General features: G+C 32.3%; 1 protein-coding gene across 1 annotated transcript in view; it reads right to left on the reverse strand.

The window, feature by feature from the left end:
* Positions 1–712: 712 nt before the first annotated feature.
* Positions 713–19,854, reverse strand: part of LOC147808590 (uncharacterized) — a 46,641-nt gene continuing 27,499 nt past the window's right edge. Inside the window, exons 4-5 of the mRNA XM_087162628.1 lie at positions 10,085–10,177; positions 713–805 (exon numbers count right to left, since the gene is read on the reverse strand). Coding sequence (XP_087018754.1) covers positions 713–805; positions 10,085–10,177 — 186 coding nt within the window. The remainder of the gene's footprint in view (positions 806–10,084; positions 10,178–19,854) is intronic.

Raw genomic sequence — 19,854 nt, forward strand, 5'->3', positions numbered from 1 at the left:
GCAAAGATGCAACAATTTTCACAGACAGTCTGGCTAGTATACACGCTATTAGAAAAACGAAACAAAAAGACCCACACGTGGCAACAACACAAAGACAATTAGAACACCTAGTCAGAAAATGCAACACACAAATACACTGGGTGGCAGCGCACACAGGTAACATAGGCAATGAAGCAGCGGATTTAGCGGCTAAAGACGCAGCAGCAGGTCACGGGTTTCCCAGCGGTGTTCTGCTTCCACCATCGAGCCTAAGAAATAAACTTAAAAACATCACACAAGAACTTTGGCAAGCATACTGGGACGAAAATGAAAAAGGCTATACAACAAAATCATATTATCCTAAAGTAGACACAGACCGACTCATAGGCCATCCAGCAGCAATACAATTCCTTACAGGACATGGCTTCTTCCCCTCATTCTTACACAGGATGCAGCGAATAAACACAGACACATGCCCATGCGATGACACAGGTACCCCAAGTCACTACCTGCATGACTGCCCACTAACTGAATCGTACCACCTCAAGAAACCCAATGAACAAGGCAGAACGATATTTACAGACAGTTTCAAAAACAAGCATATTAGGCAAAAACTAATAAATTTTCTAGTCATAACCAGGAACATCACAGACAATATATCATAAACCTAATAATAACTTTGTAAAACTACTGGCAGCAAATACAATCATAAGGTGTCAGGGCTACAGGCAAACTATTGCTGCTGCATAAAAACACACTCTGGCCCCATCCCTGACCAGCAAACATTTGGCAGGCAGTCAGTCAACACAAGCTGTTGTCCGTGAGGCTAATAATAATAATAATAATAATAAATAAAAAAGCCCACAAGCTCGATCCACACAAACAAGAGATGGCTTAACTGTCGAAGAACACATACACAATAATACACTAATCTATATCACGATCCACCAAAACACTGTCTCAACTACTACTCAGAATAAAAATAGGTAAAACACACAACACAACATAAACAAAACATACGTATCACACAAGCAACCACGGACTGGCTCACAATAGCAGCCAACGTGATTGATCACCACACAAGCCACACCACTGACCCTGCTCCCAGTCCCTGGGGACAGATAGTGAGTTTGGAGCTTTTCAGCTACCCGTGATGGCCAGTTATGTTAAATGTAAAAAAAATAAAGAAATAATAATAATAAATAAATAAATAAATAAAAAAAATACCTGTGACGTGACTAGCTATTTTATATTGTACTGTTATTGTCGATGTCCATTATTTGAGTCTGTAATGTAACACTGCTAGTTAATCTATGTAAAATTAAATTGTCGCTGCTAGGCCGGGATAGCCTGGTCAGTGGGGTGCCGGGCCCATGTCCAAGAATTCGTGGGTTCGGTCCCCGCCGGTCGAAGACTCCCCGTGTAGTAAATGGTGACTGATGCACGTTAAATCTGTCGAGTCTCAAAGTCCTCCATGTTCCCATAACAAATCAATACCTCTGGGGGTACCGATCCAGGAGTTTCCTTGTCTTCTGAATTGGTTCAAAATTACAAGGCTACGTTGTTAAACATTAGTAGTCGTAAACCCAAAAATTGGGTTGACTTTTCAACGGCGGTCATAAAATAAAATAAAGTAAAACACTCACACAAGATAGAAATTCATGCTATGGAGTTATCAATAGTTTTTAATAGTAAGGAAAATGTTCATTTTCTGATGCTTTTACGCTGTCTCTGATTTTTCACTGCAAAATAATTGCAAATCACATAAAATTTTATCGTTTTACCTAACAAGTACTTAGTATGCTCTGAAAAGTTTTTGTTTTCACTAATATTATTATTCTCTCACCAATGTATTCATAATTATTATTAGCTGATATAGTTGATTGATATATACTTACAAATATATTGATAACGAAATGGTTACCATTCTTTTATTTATAAGCTTTTTACAGAATTTACTTTAGATTATAGAGAAGGAAAACGAAATTTGTTTATCTACCACAGAAAAATTTTAATTATAATTAATGTACATTTTATTCTTCTGAGCTGCACCAAACGTTGTAACATAATTCGTAGAATTAAATAATACATCCGCCAGTTAAAATTTCAGCTGGCTGATGCAATGAGTTCATAATGAGAGATTAATTTTATTCAGCGCATGAAACATGACTCGGGATATAATCCAAATGCTAACAGCTCTGAAATTTTAAAATTGATTAGGTTTCGTTACAATTGTATGAGGACACTCTCTTTACTGAGAACGCGTTTTTAGAACAAATAAAGCATTAATTTGATTTCAGAGTGTAGATTATCATAGATAAAACACAGTTTGAATGCCTTAAACCTTTTATTTTGAGTAACATTTATATAGCAAATATATATGAAGCTGTGAGGGATCAGTGGTTTGCTGAGATTGCGAAGATATGCGGTTCAATTATGAGCGACGGCTTTTCGCAATGACAGTTGACCACAAAGGAGTCATTTGGGACCCTCAACCTCCATGTACTGATATTTTTGCAGGAATGCTTTTTTTATCACTACATGAAATCTGGATTTTATAGCTTTATTTAGAAATATGTATACCGATTTATTTATTAGCCTAAAATTGACCAACGAAGTTCAAAATGATTATTCTGATACTAGTTCAAATTGATATTTTATGTACTAGTACCAAGCATTAAAGGGAATGCCTAATGACAAACCGACAAACGCGGGAAGTACAATTCTTAGTGAAATGGAACCCCGAATTAGGTAAGATCAAGTACTTGTATGTCAATGCAACAATAAATTTGTTTCCAATGTAATTAAAATGGTTCAGTAAAATTGAAAAGTATTAGTTTCAACGGAAAATTCTGGCAACGAAGGAATGAGCCCAATTTAATAAGCATAATATGTGAGAAAGAATTTGTACCCTTCAATATGTATGTATCAGATGTACCATTTAGGTTTGTTGGACAGTTTCTTTATAAGTGTAAATATGTAAGCACGTGCTTTTTTCTGATATATATGCTCTGCGTCTTTAAGCTTCATCATTACCATATAGTTAAATACTCTATAACATTCTGTTCTGTATACTAGTTTTTCGGTTTTGTTTTTACTCATGCCGTTGTAAATTTGTACATATTTATTTTTTCGACCATCTAAATAGCTTATTTTTTCTGTTAATCAGACTTCTTGTAATCGCACATGTATCTTTCCAATTATTATTCAAATCATTTTTTTTGTATATATCGCACATTTAACTGTTCTGTATATAAGTTATTCGACCGCATTCACCCATTGAATTTGGCAATTTAATCTCAGATGAATAGGCTAGTGCCACAAGTCAGGTACGTCGATCAATACGCTCACGTTAAAGCATTAAAAGGGAGAAATGACATTTCTTATCTACCACAACAAAATATTAATAATAATTATTATACTTTTTAATGTTTTTAAAATAGCGATTTACCACTTGACAAAAAATCATAAAATACATTCGCCAGTGAAAAACAATAGTTGGTAGATGCAATGACTACATTATGAGAATCATCGTATAGAACTTGAATAGTCGGCATATAATCCAAATGCTAACTGCTCTGAAATTGTATAATTGTTTAGGTTTCTTTAAAATTGTAGGTGTACACTTTTCTGAGAGAACTGGTCTTTGATACAAATAAAGCATTTCTTTGATTGGTGTGTGTAGAATATCATGGATTAACCCCTAGTTAGAATGCCTTATATCTTTTATTTTGGGTTGCAAATCAGGCATCAAGAATTTCTAGAGTAAAGGTAATTTTGAAATGTGCCCTTGCAGCCTTTTTTTTTCAAATGCAAAATGTTTAACGCTCGTGGCAATCTCTTAAGGAAATTTTTTTTTATGTTTCTGACTACATCTTAATCTTATAATACTGTTACTTCAAATATTATAATTGTCTAAGACTTCCAAATAGGCTGTTTCGCTACAACTATAAAAATCTCCAAATGAAAGTGCTGTTGTTAGCAGCTCTGTTCTCTGCGCTAATTTATGATCCATTTATAAGTATACAATTCAAAAGAATATGAAATACGTTTCCAAGAAAATGAAATATTTATTTCCTTATAAAGAATTTCTACAATAAAAGTAATCCTTGATTTACAGTGTTGTTTTTAAAATAAACAATTTCCAAGCCCTGGCTTCTTATGTGTGCCGCTAATCACGTCAAATACTATGTAAACATAAAATTTTCCACTGTGCAAAATTTTAGTTGCTACCACTGCGAAAAATTTTCAAATGAAAGAGCTAAAGAAGGCTGCAGCGTTCTTTGAAATTTTGTGATAAAGGGAACTTTTGAAATACGTTACCTTTCAAAATACTGCATTGTATAACATAAAGAAACATTGCGTCACATAACTTCCAATGCATTTTTAGAAATTTTTTGCTGTGGTGAATTATAGTTTTTTTCTAAACTAAGAGGTAATTACTTTGCACTGGGAAAAGATGTGAATTTCCAGTACTCCAATGGTACCTGTAAAAAGAAGTCACTGAATTTAATACTACTTTTATGATCTATAAAAATCAATTAGTAAATTCAGAGATTTTTTACTTTTGTTGTTGAATGAGTTTTGATTCTGAAATGATGCAATATTTTTGCCTACATAATTTGATCTCCATCAACGCGAATCTCATCCCCAAACAGTTTCTTGGTCCTTCACCGAATTTTAAATAAGCGTACTGAGGATGCTTTAGTGGAGATGAATCCATGAATATGGAAACAAGTGAAATGGAATTCGATAATCGTGTTCTGAAAGGATGCAAGTGACATTATAAGAAGCTTACACTGATAAATAAGATAAAGATATCAGCAATGGCGTTTACCTTTTATAAAGTCGTTTGTTATGCTGATTTCAAATTGGAAAACCGCTTTGCTCTTTTACAACAGGTATTGAAGACATTAGGCAGACTTTGAAAATTTACGTTATATTCCGTAAGCTTCCATACGTAAGATTTGAAGAACTCTTTTTTTGAAATCTTACTAGCCGTTCCGTAGTGTTGGCTTGACTTTACAAAGCTACAAGCACTCTGCCCATTCCTGTTAAAAATTGTTCTTTTTTTAAATTTATTTAAATCTAACTTCAATTTAACATAATGTCCGTGTTACCAATAGATAAGAAAAAAACGCGAGCACAAAATGATAATGAAGGATCCGTTATTACAAAATGCTGAAATGAATCTTTTGTTACAACAATCGGGTGATTTAATTTTTTAAAAACATTATATGTTTCTGTTTAACGTTTTGGTCGTCGAACTATAATAGGTCCTTGAGAAACTACATATTTTTGGTTATTTGAAATTAGAGAATATATTTACTTTAATTATACGATTTAGTTGGAAGAAGTTTTACTTCCATAATATCCAAGTTCCATTGTAAATGTTTGTTTTGGATGCGTGGTCGGAGTTAAGATAATATTCCACAACGATAGCGTGATTTAATTAAGGAATTTTTAAAAAATCTCTTTTTCATTTACGTAAGTTTGTTACTTTTTCCCGGACACAACTGTATTTTACTGGAATTGAAGCATGCGCACTTCTGGCGCAATTTTTTCAAATCATACGGAATGGAACGTAAGAGTGTGAAATCTACTACCTTTTGACAAAAATAAATTTTCATTGAACAGTGTTCAATTTCCATGGAATTTACTTAAACGATGTGCAACAACTACACATTTTCACCACAGATACAAGTAACTTGCGAAATGTTTTCCAAAAAGAATAATTTTCTCTAGAACGAACTAAAGAAGCCCCAAAGGAGCGAAAAGAAAAGCAAAGAAAAAGAGTTCTGGAAAAAAGCATAGCTAAATAGCACTACTTAATACCTAACTTCATGAATTTACTTCTTCAATAAGAATACACTGTGTGAGTTCGTTTCCGGACTGAAATTTGCAACCTAAATAATTAACTGTTCCACGAACGGTTACCATAATTCCGATTATTTACATTTTCATAGCATAGCATAGCATTCGAAGCCAAGAAAACTTATGATCCATGTTTTACCTATCGGGAATAAATATTTCAGGATCTGGAAAATATTCAGCGTCATAATGCATTGCGTAAAGTGGAAGAAGTATATTCATACCCTTTGTCAGCACTATCCCAGCGTCTCCTAATTTGTAATCTGCAGCTGCTACTCAACCTGTCCTAAATAAATAAATAAAGAAAAAATAAATTAAGTCTAAATGGAATGTTTGAATATAAATTTTTCACAATTCACAGATAACTTAAAACAGACATTTGCAAAGAGACAAAACTTTCAGTTTAATCAAAAGTTATCAAAATATATAAATTATGGATTTATTTTGATAATAACAGAGATGCCAACTTGCTCCGGACGGCAAATATATATTTTAAAGTGGTAGTTTATCAATTCTGATTCTTGGTTTAATAAATTCAATTTAATAGATTTTTATTCACCACTATTTGTAAATAATTCGTAAGCTTATAAAATTCTCCTCTATCTAGTATAATGTATTTCAATACCTCTTAAAAAGCAAACAAAAATAGTCATCTATTAGCAAAATTTTCTCTGTTGTTATCTACCGATTAAGTAATTATTTTGGCGTGTCCGAAGCAGTTGGCATCTCTGTAATAACAGTGTTACCAACAGGCCAAAAATTACCTACATATAAAGACGGGAAAACAGTAAAAACTGGTAGAAAATAAATTTCGTTTTCAACTTTTTTTCGGAAATAATAAAATATCCATAGCCACCAAATTTTTTTCACGGATACAATTTATATATTGAATTACTTCTTTCCCGAGAAAAAATCAACAACAATGATTTGTTTATTGTTAAGAATAGATTTACTTCTCCCGAAAAGTTTCTATTATTGAAATAGTTCCTCTACCAGTATGTCCTCTTTTCCGTCTCGCCTTCAGGCCTGGTTACCAGATTTAGAATCAGATATTTTATTAGATAAAATGTAATATTGTTTATCGCAAAATCTATCGCTAATTCAAAGATGCATGGTCAAAATTAAAGATCAATCCCTGCATGTTTCACACGTTGAGCGCCGCCAACGCTTGCGGTAATATTGCGGTCATGGCTTGAAACTTGTTAAAACTGAAATCTAAGTACTTTCGCGAGGGAAAAGTCGCGGGTAACAGCTAAACGGAGAAAATGTTCTGCTAATGCATTGTTTAAAGCTAATTTACTAGTTAGGATTGGAAAACGGGTTGAAAAATTAGAATATTCAATTAACCTCAGTTGTGCTGTATGTTAGACTTGGATATCATTAAAGTTTATATATTGTTGAAGATTGTTTTGAAATTCTACTAAATATGAGCACCGAAGGCGGTTGCTAAAATATTAAGGTATATATTAAGGCTTAATATAAACCTTAATACAATCCCTAAACAAATTATTAGACGCACTATAAGATTTCATGTAAAATCTTAATTATCATGTGATACTATACAGCTTTATTGTTTTTACTCTGGTTTGGCACTTGCAACCAGCGTTCGTGTATCATTTGATTAAATTAGACGATATATAATAAAAATTCGATGAATCGATAAATTTAGACTATATATTATATAAATTTGAAATAATTATTATATTAAGTATTGTATTTGTATATAATAATTAAGCCAAATTATTAGATGCTCCGTAGTGTTTTAATAATTGCATGTTTTGCACAAGTATTTTTAACTTTTATATTTAAACATACAAGTAATGGGTTTTTATTCAGGTGATTTTGTATATACTTCCTATTTGTATTTATTTTTAACGTATTGCATTACAATATGATACCAAATGATACACGAACATAAGCAAGAACAAATCGGTTATATATAAAATTATTTATTATAATATCGTATAAAGTTGGGCAGAAACGTTTTAACTATATAAAACATATTATAAGGATGATGATCATCATCATTATCATTAAAATTTATCTGGGAGCCTGAGACCGTCAAAGGCCCTTTTCTAACTCATCTTGAAATTTTATCTTTAAGGTGGATCTTTCTGGTAATTTGATCGCAATTTGGAATGAAAAGAAAATTAAATATTTTGTATTTTAGATAAAGTTGCGTAGCTGCAAAAAATAAGCTACCGTGGCCTGAGGTTTAAGTCTTATCTTAAGTTTTCAAAAGTACAAGTTTTTTTTAAAACCTGCGGTGTCACAATTTATGGTCTTTTCAAAAAATTTGAAATTTAGTTTTGCAATATAATAATCTAATAAATCTATGTTGAGACCGCGATGTATGCTCTTATTTGGGATAAACAATCCAGCAATAAAAAAAAACTAAATTTTAATTATAACAAATAGAAAGTAAACAGATCTTTAAGATCATAAGAATCAAATTTATTTAATGCTTGAACATTCTAATCGAAATCTATTCATATCAAGAATAAAAAGTTATCTAAATATATCGATTGTCAAAGTGATCTAAATGACTAAGAACTCGTGGGAAATCAACTTGCTATCCAAAATGGCCGTCAGCGAAATCTGTCAAAAACATTTTCCACATTTGATTTCATTTTGTGAACAGAAATAATTTTTTTATCTACCACCTCAAAATATAAATTATAATGAATATAAATTTTAATCACACGATGTGGTTAATTTTTTAACAAATCTTACATCAAATTTAAATAATGCATCCGCCAGTGAAAGCCTCAGCTGGTAGATGTAATGAGTACCTTATGAGAATTTATACTTAGTTAACGATAAAATTCAAGGCATAGAACTTGACTCACCGGCATGTAGTCCAAATTCTACCCTGTTCTGAAATCGGATAATAGTTTAGGTTTCTTTAAAATTGTGGGTGTACACTTTTACGTGAAAAGGCGTCTTTAATACAAATAAAGCATTACTTTGATTTGTGTGTTTAGAATATCATGGATTAACCCCAAGTTCGAATGCCTTATATCTTTTACTTCGATTTACATATGTTGCAAATAATGCATTAAGAATTTCTAAAATAAATGTAAGTTTGAAATGTGCCTTTGCAGTATATTTTTTAATGCAAAATGCTTAACGCACTTGCCAAACTCTTTGGCCAGGGACTGTACCTAATGCGGTTTAATATATACCGTTGGTAATATATTTAGGTGAAATATGTTAAGCTAATATATATTAAGGTTTAATATATTAAAGAGTGTATTAAACCTTAACTGTAATAAGGTTTAAAGGCCAATTTTTAAGGCTTTGTGTAACAAATCGTAAAATATCTGCGCGTGAAGCAAAATTGCTGAGCTGCGTCAGGTGAAGTCGTTGTTGTAACACAGTAATGCAGGGCTTCCAACTTTTTACACTTTGTAATAATTTATTCTAGCTACGTTTTAATTGCAATATATTATTTTTTAATAATTTGAATTTATCTTTCACACCACAAGATATAAATGATTTAAAAGTTCATATACAAGGCCACATAGGTCTAATTTTTCCTTGTCGAAGATTATAAAATGTTGGTAAAATCACCCATCACTTTGAAAGTTTTGGATTTTAAAAACTACCACTGTATAAAATATTTTGCATACAGTTTAGTAGCTGACAGGTCTGGTATAACATCACGTACCTGCCAACGATTCATCCTTTCGAGAAGGATTTACCCAAGAAACAGTAAAATGGTAATTAAATTATAATTTTAGGCAGATTACAAATTTTGCATTTTGGAAAAATTTATGCGGAGTACAACGAGCAGTTTCACATATTAATATACACATTATTAATTTTTTTACAAAAAAATATTGGTGGTTGAAAAGATCATAAATTAAGATTTTACTGCCACTTTAAAAATAGAAATAACATTTTACGCCAAATGTGTAAAAGTTGGCAGTTATGATATTATTTAACCTCTTTTAGACGGGCGAGTCTTTCATGCATTCTCAGGGTGTGGATAATCAGGGTAAAAATAAGATAAAACTGGTAGCCAAACTGGTTACTACTTAGTTCGAATTAAAAATTCCTTCAAAACTCAAATATTGTATGTGTTAAATTTAAAGTGAAATCAAAAATAAATCTGTCAAATTAGCCATGCCCAAATTTAAGCTACCATTTTCTATTTTTTACTATCATGATTCTGAGATTCCGAACGAATACATTTATGACTTGCCCGTCCCGAAAAGGTTAATGATACTACTTGCATTGAAGCAGGAGGATGCATTCTCCAAGTTTCTGACACAACGGCGTCCATAATCTTCATTTCTCGAATAACATCATTTCCCAATTTTCCCTAAAATGTAGATTAACAGCGTATTCATATTTAAGTCTTTTGAATAAGAGAAACGGCACAGTTCTTAAATAATTTATAACTATCTATGAAATCGAATTATGGGTCACTATTTCAGCTCATTGAAGTTTTTACTCATAAAAGTGTTTAAATTTTGATGTTTTTGCGTGGTTTCTGAATTATCAATGTAAAAATATTGTAAAACATAAAATTTTATTGCTTTAGCCAGCGTTTCTCAACCTTTCAGTATTCGCGGCCCAGCTTTCAATCATAATTTTCATCGCGTCCCCACTTGCAGTAAAATATATGCAACAATAATGTATATTGAGTATTTTTAATTCTGTCTTTAAATTATTTTTAACTAACTACCAAAACAAAAGTAAAGTAAAAAATCAGCAGCAATTGAGATTGTAGAAACTATGTTTGGAGTTAATTTTTCAAAACAGTTACAGTCCATACCTCTTTCAAATGATACTGTTGCTCGTCGAATTGGTGATACAGCTGAAAATGTAGTGTCAGCTTTTCTCGATGTTGCGTGACAAAATGTTTTCAATAAACTTTGAAGCAAGAGATATTAATAAAGATGCTCATTTCATTGCCTATGTTTGATTTTGTGATAATATGTCAGTAGTAGAACTACTTTTCTGCAAATCAATAGAACTAAAAACAACAGCGCTAGCATTATTTGCTATTTTAAATGATGTTATGAATGATGCAAACACAGAATGCAAAAATTGCATTGGAATATGCACTGGAATATGTATCGGAATATGCTTGTTCAATATCCGGAAGGTTCGAAAGTATACAAGCACTAGTAAAACAAAAATCGCCTCAATGCGTCTGGACACATTGCATGATCCACAGAGAAGCTTTGGGTTCGAAAGAAATATGTCCTGGTTTAAATATTGTATTAACTGCGGTTGTAACCATTTAAAATTATATAAAAATGAGAACCCTGAGATCGAGAATCTTTTCTGCTCTTTGCAATGACATGGGTTCAGTACAGTCAGAGTTACTATTTAAATGTGAGGCAAGATGTTTATCACGTGAGAAATTTTTGCAACGTGCTCATGAATTAAGAGAAGAAATCGTCATTTTCTTAGAAGATAACAGACCGGAAACCGGGAATTTACACTATTGTTTATTTGTGATGAAATAAACAATACTCGGTCAACTTGGTCGTCATATTCGAGAAATTAAATAACTTGAATCTTAAACTCCAAGGAGCAAATACACATATGTTGGATACGAGTGATGAAGTTAATGCTTTTTGCAGAAAATTAGAATTGTGGGGCAGAAATTTAAAGCAAAAAAACCTAACACTGTTTGCAAATGCGGATAATTGAACTAAAACTTATAAGGCTGAAGAAGAATATATGAAAGTTACGTTTGTAACCATTGAGAATCATTTAGCCATGCTGGCAAAGAATTTTAAAAAGTATTTTCCTTCTAAATACAAACTGCTAGCAAGTTACGAGTGGATTAGGATTCCATTTCATAAGACTCCCGAAGGACTCTCAATTGATGAGGAAGAAAACTTCATAGACTTCAAGACAAGTGGCGAAACTGAAATGCAATTTAGTAATAAATCACTATTTGAATTTTGGCAGGAGGAGGATTTTTCTGCACTGAAACAAAGGGCATTTTGCATTCTATTACCGTTTTCAATATACTAACTTTGTGAAACTGGATTTTCTGCTGTGGCTTCTTTGATGACAAAATATAGATCACGGCTAAATATAGAAACAGGACTGACAGTGGCTATTTCTAATATTAAGCCTCACCTCAAAAAACTTTGCTCTGCAGGAGGAGTCACTAAAAATTATAATTTTTTTTTAAAAATTTAGTATGTTTGATTAAGTAAGGTGGGTAAGCCAAAGGTGGCCAGTGCTCCTAACGTAGCCCCCCCCCCAAAGTAAAATGAAATTTATTTTGAATCATAAGATGTCCCTTCTAAATCTTGTATCTGAGGTGCACGAGGCTGAATTGGAAGATATTTCCTTGAATGGCCTCCATTGTATGAAGTGATTTAATTATTTGCAGTTGTCATTCTAATTTCCAGGTGAGAAGATAATGTGTTTAAATTCTTAGAACTTTGAGTTATAATATGTTTTCTGAAAGTTTATTTCTTTTCCTTTAACCGCATTACTTTAATTCGAATTAATCTATCAGATTAATAGTTTTATGTCGTGCAAATGGTAAGAGAGACCTTATGTATGTTCCCAAGTGGCGCGACACTCGGGCCACCTTCGGAAGCAAACGTGAAATCTATAAAAGAGTTAATTATAAATCATTACGTAGCATATTATTTCTCAGAAAGGAATGCTTGAATTAAATGCCAATTGATTTATTTCATTTTAAGCAAATGTGGAACTTTGGTATTTTTTAAATTTTTATAATATTTTGACGTTCTCTGCACTTTAGTAGACTTTGCGATATTTTGTTTGCATTTTAAAGTCATTTTTCAGGTATTTTTTTTATTTTTGTGGTAGTTAAGAGTGTTTTTGTGGTCGATTCTGGTACTTTCTTGCAAATTTGGGTATTTTTAGATTAGTTAGGGGTTTAGTTAGTTAACTCTAGTATGGTTATTTAGCTCTTACTTGTTGGCTAATCCTTCTGAAAAAATTAATTCAATAATTCTTGATTAATTCTAATGAGTGAACTCAAAAGAATCGCTAGTGACTTCACACAAGAACTATCAAAGTAAAATCAATAAACAAATTGTACACTCTGAAAACAAATATCTTTTTTAAAGTCGGGAAACTTGTTCCTACCAGCAAGACACTTAAAGTGCCTTTTTAAAAGAAGTTTGCCTGCCCAAGTGTTTTTTCTAAAGATAATTTGAGTAAGTGAAAAAGTGATTTCAAAACATGGCTCACCTTTGGAACCTGTGCGAACTTAGGTGCAGAAGCTAAAATTTTAAAATTGTACTGTAAAATAAATGAAATTTTATTTTACAATTAAAATTATACGTGATATATATTTGAGATAAGTGTAAGATGTTACAGAAAAAATTCAGATACACAGACTTAATCAGAAAATTATAAAAAAATCCTTTAGACCAAGCCACCCTTCGCTCCACACCTTAAATTTTGATTTAATAAGTTGTTTCACTTTAATAAGTTATTAAATATGTCAAAATGTATTTTGTTTTCTAAGTATATGTGTGCTTTCCTTTCATCCAGTTAATCAATTTTTTTTTAAATAATATTTTCTCCTGAATATTCTCGCGCCACCCCTCTGATGTGCTCGCGCCCCCCTAGGGGGGCGCGCCCTACAGGTTGAGAATCGCTGGCTTTAGCTATAAGTGCTTAGTATGTTCTGGAAAAGTTTTGTTTTCATTAATATTACTATTCTCTCACAAATGTATTGATAATGGTTAGCTGATAAAGTTTATTGATATATACTTAGAAAGATATTATTGATATATACTTAGACCATATTGATAAGAAAATGGTTACAATTCTTTTATTTATATCTGTTTTTGTAGAAATTTACTTCAGATTATAGAAAAGGAAAACGAAATTTGTTTGTCTATCGCAATAAAATATAAATTATAATTGATGTATATTTTCATCTTCCAAGTTGTGATGCTATAATGTTAACTATTTTTGATTTATATAATACATCCACCAGCGATAACTGTAGCTTGTAGATGTAATGAGTACATCATTAGAGTTTATTCTTAATCAGCTGCAATATTTAAGGTGTAGTGATTGGCTCACCACTAGAGGGCGAGTTAATCACTAACCCAATTATAGAATTAAGAGAAGAGGAGCCGGCGCGTAGGGTGGTCTTTCCTCGATAAGAGAATAATTCTGTATTTTGGCAGCTGAGTACCCTTATAATATGATCATAATTGTTTTGTTTATTTGTTTTAAAGATTAATAAATTGTTTTGTTGCTGTTACATTGGTGGATATATTTCAAAAGCTATGATGCACATGACATAAGGCTTAGAACTTGACTCGGTTTATAATCTAAATGCTAGTTGTTCCGAATTCGTATTCATTGTTTAGGTTTCTTTACTTAGGTTAATTGTTTAGGTATGACGACACTTTTTAGTGAGATCGCGTTTTTAGTACAAATTAAATACTAATTTGATTTATGTGTGTAGAATATCATAGATAAACCACAGTTTGAATGCCTTAAATCTTTTGAGTACCATATATAATGCACATATATATGAAGCCGTGAGGGATCAGTGGTTTGCGGACATTTCGAAGAAATGAGATTCAATTCTCACTGGCGGCTTTTCACAATGACAGTTGACCACAAAGGAGACATTGCGGACCCTCAATCATCAGGTCTTGATATTTTCGCAGGAATGCTTTTTTTTACCAGTGTATGAAATCTGGATTTTTATAGCTTTATATAGAATGCCTAAAATTGAGCTACAAGGTTCCAAATTATTATTATGATATTAGTTCCAAATGATATTTTATGCACTACTACCAAGCATTCAATGGAATGCCTAATGACAAACAGGCAATCGCGGGAAGTACAATTCCTAGTGAAATGGGACCCCGAATCAGGTAAGATACTTGTATATGAATGCAACAATAAATTTGTTTCCCAATGTAATTTTTATGGTCCTGTTAAATTGAAAAGTATCTGGTTCAACGGAACATTCTGGGCGTGAAGGAATGCCCCCTATTTTAAAAGGATGCAAAATGTGCCGATATAAATAACTGAAAGAAAATTCATACCCTTCAATATGTATATATCAGATGCACTGCTTAGCTTTGTTGGATAGTTTTTTTTTATATGCATATGATTTTTTCCGCTATATATGCTCTGTCTCTTTAAGCTACAACATTACCATTGAGTTAATTTTTTTCCAAAATTCTGTAAAATGACGCTCTTGTTTTCGTGAATATAACCTTATTGTTGACCTAATAATTGCCTCAAAATACTGTATAAGTTGCAGAAGAAACATTAATTCTCGTTTCTTCCACAAGAGTATGAATAGTTGAATGAAAAGAGTTTGAATATGAGAGTATGATACGCCACTTTGCCTTTAAACTCTAATTCAAAATCAAGTTGCCATTTCATTCTTTTATACAAAACAGCGAAATTATCTTTAAATTTAAATTTAAAAAAAAACATGGTAAAATAAGCACAAATTTAGATAAGTTTAAAACTCTAATAATATATAAGTTTGAACTATAATTCAAAAGCAATGTGGCATTCAATACTTTTATAAAAAAAACACCAATGAAATTATATTTAAATTTAAAAACAAAACATGGTAAAATAAGCACAAATTTAGATAAGTTAAAAACTATTATAATAAATAAGTTTGATAAAAATGATTCGATGATGAGAAGATTCACGTAGAAGAAGAGTTCTTTAACAATTCACATTTTTCAAAGTTGCAATGTAAACAGTTACCTCCTTAAATATTTTCAAATAAAGTTCTTTAGAGTCAATTTGTCTAACTAATTTTAATTGCATGATTATCAGCTCCTATATATTTTTTAAATTGTTGCAATTTTGTAAATCATTGCAAATCATAATTATTAAACCCAAAATGAAATTAAGTATTATAACTTACCTTACTTACATTTCAGAAAAAATTTCATTTCACCTTTAAGTGCTTAGTATGCTTTGGAAAAGTTTTGTTTTCAGTAATATTATTTTCTCACAAATGTATTGATAATGGTTAGATGATAGAGTCGATTGATGCATACTTAGAATTATATTGAAAACGAAATGGTTATCATTCCTTTATTTATATGTTTTTTGTTGAAATTTACTTTATTAGAAAACGAAATTTGTTTATCTACCGCATCAAAATATTAATTATAATTAATATATATTTTAATCTTCTGAATATTATTGTGTGGCTAGAAATAAATTCCTCAATTAAGATGATACATCCGCCAGTGAAAGCTTCACCTGGTAGATGAAATGAGTACATTATGAGAGTTTATTCTTAATCAGCTTCAATCTTCAAGGCATAGAACTTGACTCGGCATTTAATCCGATTGCTACCTGCTCTGAAATCGTATAATTGTTTATGTTTCTTTACATATATATGAGGACACTCTTTAGTGAGAACGCGTTGTTAGTACAAATAAAGCATTAATTTGATTTGAGCGTATAGATTATCATAGATAAACCTCAGTTTGAATGCCTTAAGTCTTTTATGTTGAGTTATATACATAGTGCAAATATATGCAGTTAGTCAAAAAAAGTCTGCGTACATTGACAAAAGTAATATCAAACACGAATTTAACACGTTCACGCCGGGGTGACCCACCGGTGGGTCACGCTAGATTGTCTCATCTTGGCAGCGCACCGGAGTAAAAACTGGTAACAAATAAATTTCATTTTTTAATTGTTTTCCGGGAATAATAAAAATCCATAACTACCAATTGTTTTTAACGGATGCAATTTTTACATTCAATTGCTTCTTCGCCGTGTTAAATTTCCTTACAGTAAATTGTTATTGTTGAGAATAGATTAACTCCTCCCGAATATTATCTAATATTGAAATAGTTCTTCTACCAGTATTTTCACTTTTCCAGGCGTGAACGTATTAAAACTAATTTAAGAGTTAGAATTGGAAAACGGGTAGAAGAATTAGAATATTCAATTAACCTCAGTTGTGTTGTAAGTTAGGCTTGGTTGCCATTAAAGTTTATATATTGTTAAAGATTGTTTTCAAATTCGACCAAGCTAGCCGCCAAAGGCGGTTGCTAATATATTAAGGTATATATCATGGCTTAACCGGTTAACGCCCAGCGTCATATATTTAGGACAGTTCCTATTTTCAAAGACATTCATTGTGGTGGGAAACTTTTTTCAGAATTTTTATTTATCTGGGTGAATTAATAGATTCTCAGATACCACAATAATTTAGTTATTTCTGACTAGATCTAGAATTAAAAGGAGCAAGTACTTTTTGATCTATCAATGACTTTTTGAATGCCCTAACAGTAGAAAAACCAATTAATTTCGATAATATATTATACCACCTTTTCCATAAAACCACTTCTTGTATCATTTCAACATATAAAGTCGGGACAAAACGGGTTAATAGGAGCCTTAATACAATCCCTGGCCAAATTATAAGACGCACTATAAGATTTTGTGTAAAATCTTATTTATCAGGAGATACTATTCAGCTTTATTATTTTTACGCAACAGAAGCCGGTTTTCGCTTGCTTACGTTCGTGTATCAATTGAGCCGCTCAGAAGCTAATGCGGTTAAGTCCATTTTTTGATATTTTCTGATTTTTGGAAATTTTGATGAAATAAATAATAATCTTCTTAGTTATTAAAGGATTTACTCGTTGGTTACTTTTTTCTAGGTTAGACAGCCCTTTTTTTAATAGCGTCTGAATATATTGTATAATAATTTCAGAAGCCATTGTGAATAAGTCCACCTTTTATCAGTATTTTTTTACATAAACTTTGAAATAAAAATTAAATTATTCTTCTTCTTTCGATATTTGTTGGTAACACTGAAAAACAAGAAATTCATAGTAATCAGGGTTGCCAGACGTAGTATTTTTAATACTACGGTAGTATTATTTCACCAAAAAAAGGGGTATGGTATTTTTCGTAGTATTTTTTTAAAATGTGGTATTTTTAGTTTTTTTTTATTTATTTATTTTATTTTCATTTCCCAAAAAAAAAGAAAAGTGCCACTCTAGTTTTAAAGTAAAAAACAATTTTTAAATAATCCAACAGTTTATTTTCTATTAGTCACTGTATCTAGTGATGATTGTGAAAAACAAGAGTTTGTTTATACTAGTAGACTATATATATTTCTTATCTTTTTCAGCTGCCAAAAGGTATAAGTCCTAAAATTTTTAAGATGCTGTCATTATTTCAATAAATACTTACGTTTTTATTTACACATCCTGTACATATCTTGTTTTTTTGCAGAGTTTACACCTCGAAAAAAGACTTTATACACTTTTCTAATTAAATTAATAAACCAAGAATTTTAAAAACTAATGTATCAAAAAACATTAATTTTCTCAATTTTTGAATTTTGGACTTAACCGCATTGGCTTCTGAGCGACTCAATTGATTAAATTGGACGATATATAATATAAATTAGATGAATGTATAAATTTGAACGATATATTATATAAATATGGAATAATTATTACATTAAATATTATATTTTTGTTTATTATAATAATTAGACCAAATTATTAGACGCACTGTAGTTTTTTAGTAATTGCGTGTTTTGCACGAATTTATATGCAATACTTTTATATTTAAACATACAAGTAATGGGTTTTTATTCAGGAGATTTTGTATATACACTGGTTATCATAAATTAAGGAAAATTCACAAAAATCGCGATAACTCAAGAAATTACACATGGAATTTTATGAAACTTACCCACAATATACAACACATAGTAAGGTATTAAACAACATAAAAAGAAATTATCAGACATTAATAGTAGTATAGAAATTAGCACATGTATAAAATAAACAAATTGAAAGTATCGGTTTGCAATAGAAAAAGTACCTTTAATATGGAATATGATTGCCTCTAGAAGCAATACAGCACAAACAGCGATGTGTGATGCTTTCAATTATGCGGTCTATCAGTTCAATAGGAAGTGAGAGCCATTGCTCTTGTAAAGCAGTTGCAAGCGTGGCAAGGGTCTGAGGGGGCGGATTGACGGCAGATACACGCCTCCCTAGAGCATCCCAAACGTGCTCGATAGGATTCAAGTCCGGGGATCGAGCTGGCCACTCCATGCGAGTAATTGTTTCCTGTTGAAGATAATCATCAACAATGCGAGCTCTGTGTGGTCTTGCATTATCGTCCTGTAACAGGAAGCAATCACCAATTGCCCCGGCATATGGGCGCACATAAGCATCAAGGATGTTGTCTCGATAAACCTGAGCATTCACGGTTCCCCTTGGAAAGACATGGAGGTATGTGCGCCCTCCTAAGGATATGCCTCCCCAAACACAGACACTGCCTCTTCCGTATGCATCTCTTTCACGGATGTTTGATGGATGATAACGGGTCCCAGGTTCTCTCCATATCAAATAACGTCTACTGTCACTTTCTAGACTAAACCTGGACTCATCCGTAAAGAGAACAGGCCTCCATTGATCTGACGTCCAGTGGACATGTTGTCGGGCCCACTGCAAACGGTCTCTCCTATGGCGTGATGTGAGCGGCACGCAAATGGCTGGTCGTCTCGCATACAGACATCCTTCGTGGAGCCTTCTGCGCACAGTTGACGTTGACACCAACCTTCCGGTGGCTGCAGCAAGAGAGGATCTAAGATGTGTCGGAGTAGCGGTTCTATTCCTGCGTGCACTTAATGTCAAATATCGGTCATCGGCACTGGTCGTAACAGTTGGCCGTCCTTGACTGAACCTCCTAGATGCCGAATCTGTGGTTTGAAATTGCCTCCAAAGTCTATGAACCACAGATGGACTCACATTTAGCCATCTGGCCACTTCTGATTGACTCTGCCCTGCCTCTAGTCTCCCGATGGCTCTCCATCGTAGTTCTTCAGGCAAATGATGCCTAGAGGTCATTATTACGAATTGGCTATCTCAGATTTTCAATGTCGCAATCACAGTAAAATTTGTGTGCTTTCTCTCAAACTTGGACTTTTATGCTCCAGGCAGATGACGTAAGCCGAGTGCAGCGCCACTAATTTGCATATTGCAATTTTACTCAGCT

This window comes from Parasteatoda tepidariorum, chromosome 5 (genome assembly GCF_982258835.1).
Source record: "Parasteatoda tepidariorum strain Cologne lab strain chromosome 5, Ptep-v5.0, whole genome shotgun sequence".
Taxonomy (NCBI): domain Eukaryota; kingdom Metazoa; phylum Arthropoda; class Arachnida; order Araneae; family Theridiidae; genus Parasteatoda; species Parasteatoda tepidariorum.